A 2,365-nucleotide genomic window follows, 5' to 3' on the forward strand; every position below is an offset into this window, starting at 1 on the left:
TGTCACTTTAATTGTGTTTGCTCCGGTCTCTCATGGTGACTTTTTGCCTGACAGCTTACTCTGTGTTCTTAGCGTCTATTGCCCATCAATATGCGGATATCGTCTATATGTAAGAACAATTCCATTCGCTTTGTGCAGGCGGAAGGCTCAGTTGAAAGGCTGTATATTTTATGACAATTTTGACGAATTGACTTCTCAATTCACAGGCGTAGAATTGAGGTCGAAAGTCCCACTTGTGTCGAATGCGCTGCTGGTGTGCCTTGGCACGCATGTTAAATGGTAATTTTTCGCCTGGGTTTCTGCAGCGGAAGGCTCAACTGTTCAATTGCTTTGCGCTTAACTGACTCAAAATGCTCCCTACTGAATTTTGAATAACTTGCAATAATGTCTTCATAGGTACTTAAAACTTAAATGTCCTTGTGTGTTTTGCAGCCATTTTGGAATCTTCCTTGCATGCAACGTTACTAGCTAATGACACACAAATACTAGATTATAATTAAATTTGACAAATCTAAACCGTCACATATCACGTTGCTTATTCAGCTACAAGAAACAGGATTTAATGAGTAGGTATGCAAAGCATTTCTCGTAGGATCGATAGATAAGCGCTTATTTGTTCAGCTGGTGACGAATTTACGAGAGAGGAGTGCCTTTGAAGATCTGAAACTAAAAGTGTCGAGATGATAGAGCTATCAAATTGATTTCCTTTCATTCCTAACGCCTCTGTTACCGTATGAAAAATATGTATATAACAACGCCGTACTTCTTATCAATTCGCTCTTGCAATCCATACGTCCTTCCATTCGCATCATCCGCTCGTGCAAACACGACATCGTTTCTAAAACAAAAGAAAGTAAGTATTTCAATAGCAGGGAAGCTCGTTAAAAATATATTATTACCTATGAGGAATAAAAACAATAATAAAGATTATTTTCTTTGTTAATAATTCTGGTAATATTACCACACATGGTTATATCGCGTCGACTTAGTGCTCTTCTGCATCGTCACAGCTTTGTTGCCTTCGTTAATGTTTTAAGAGCTTGTAACAGCCACTTAAAATAAAATAAATGTTATTGATCATCCTATCTTGTTCAACCTCTTTCGAGAACTGCAAAAAAAACATGGATAAACAATATTAATGGATACTTTAACCATGATAGCGAAGCGTTACTTAAATTGCAAAATACAATAGCCATAACACTTCCCGAACACATGACTGCGAAGATGAAGTTGCACGATTTCTCTAACGTCTGCTCGCTCAGCTGGATATATTTTTCCCACCACTAGTAATCGGGCAAGCGTCTTTGCAGTTGCGCAACCTAGTTACCACACAAATGTAAGCGTCACGAGTAATTTAGTCAAGGCTTTTGTTGCAAGCATCAAACATACAGCGTTACACATAATTGCTCATTAAAGATCTCATAAATTTGGCTTGTAATCGCCTCTATTAAATAATTTACAATCACCCGGCGCCTCATATTTCGAGCGCTGGATAATTCACTGTATACCACATCCCGTGTCGCTAATTCCATAGCTCAAGGCTGACGTGTACTTGCGTGTAGCCTTTTCCAGCGCAATGAGATGCGGATCACGAATCTGAAGTGCGCGCATGCAGTCACAGAGCTTAAAAAGATACTCGAAATTAGGGCCGCTATTGCCTCTGCGAGTAGCAATCTCCCTAGCCATGACATCAACAGGGGACGGGCCTAAAAAATCTGAATTGGATGGAGTGGCAATATAGACCAACGCCTTGCGCATCGCGCCGTCGACACAGTGCACGTCCACAAGTTGGCGGTCATAGCCAGCCTGTTCCCGATTATCAAGCTTCGTAAGAGTCCCCTCCACGTCTTCGTCAGGCACCTTATACAGACGACCCCATGTGATGTGATTGTCCGCTAAATGCGCAAATTCATCCTTAAACTTCTTCATTTGCTCACGGCTTATAAGGGTAACGACGCGGCCCTTAGCCTCAGGCGAGCCTCGGTGGTCTGGACTTCCCTGCCAAAAGCGCCGGTGCCAGCCTTCGACATAGCCAAAAACCGTGTCTTCTGCAGGAAATTCTGTTTTCCACACAATAGAGCCGTATCCGAACACCCACATGACTTTGCTAAATGTATCGGTTTCAAGAGGCTTGATGTGCCGCTGTTGCGGTGAGTTCCAGAATGAACTGAATAAGAGGGAGGTGCGAATTTGGTTTCCCTAATCTCCGCTACATACACTGCTCTATGTACACCACCCGTAATGTCGTCCGACAACACAAAATGAAACTGAACTATACGTTAATGCTGGTGTTACCGGCGGCCGTCTGTAAGAAACCTGGCGAACACAACATACTGAAATATCGATGCTCCCAGTATGTTGCAAT

General features: G+C 42.4%; 1 protein-coding gene across 1 annotated transcript; it reads right to left on the minus strand.

Moving 5' to 3' along the window:
* Nucleotides 1-1,497: 1,497 nt before the first annotated feature.
* Nucleotides 1,498-2,100, minus strand: CCR75_001534 (uncharacterized protein; the record flags this gene model as incomplete). The annotated part of the gene is made up of 1 exon (XM_067959636.1): nucleotides 1,498-2,100. The coding sequence occupies one exon, from the start codon at nucleotides 2,098-2,100 to the stop codon at nucleotides 1,498-1,500; it is 603 nt and encodes a 200-aa protein (XP_067814267.1).
* Nucleotides 2,101-2,365: the final 265 nt, after the last annotated feature.

Source organism: Bremia lactucae (genome assembly GCF_004359215.1).
Source record: "Bremia lactucae strain SF5 chromosome Unknown BlacSF5_NotPlaced_200_SHOA01000120.1_2678225bp, whole genome shotgun sequence".
Classification (NCBI taxonomy): domain Eukaryota; phylum Oomycota; class Peronosporomycetes; order Peronosporales; family Peronosporaceae; genus Bremia; species Bremia lactucae.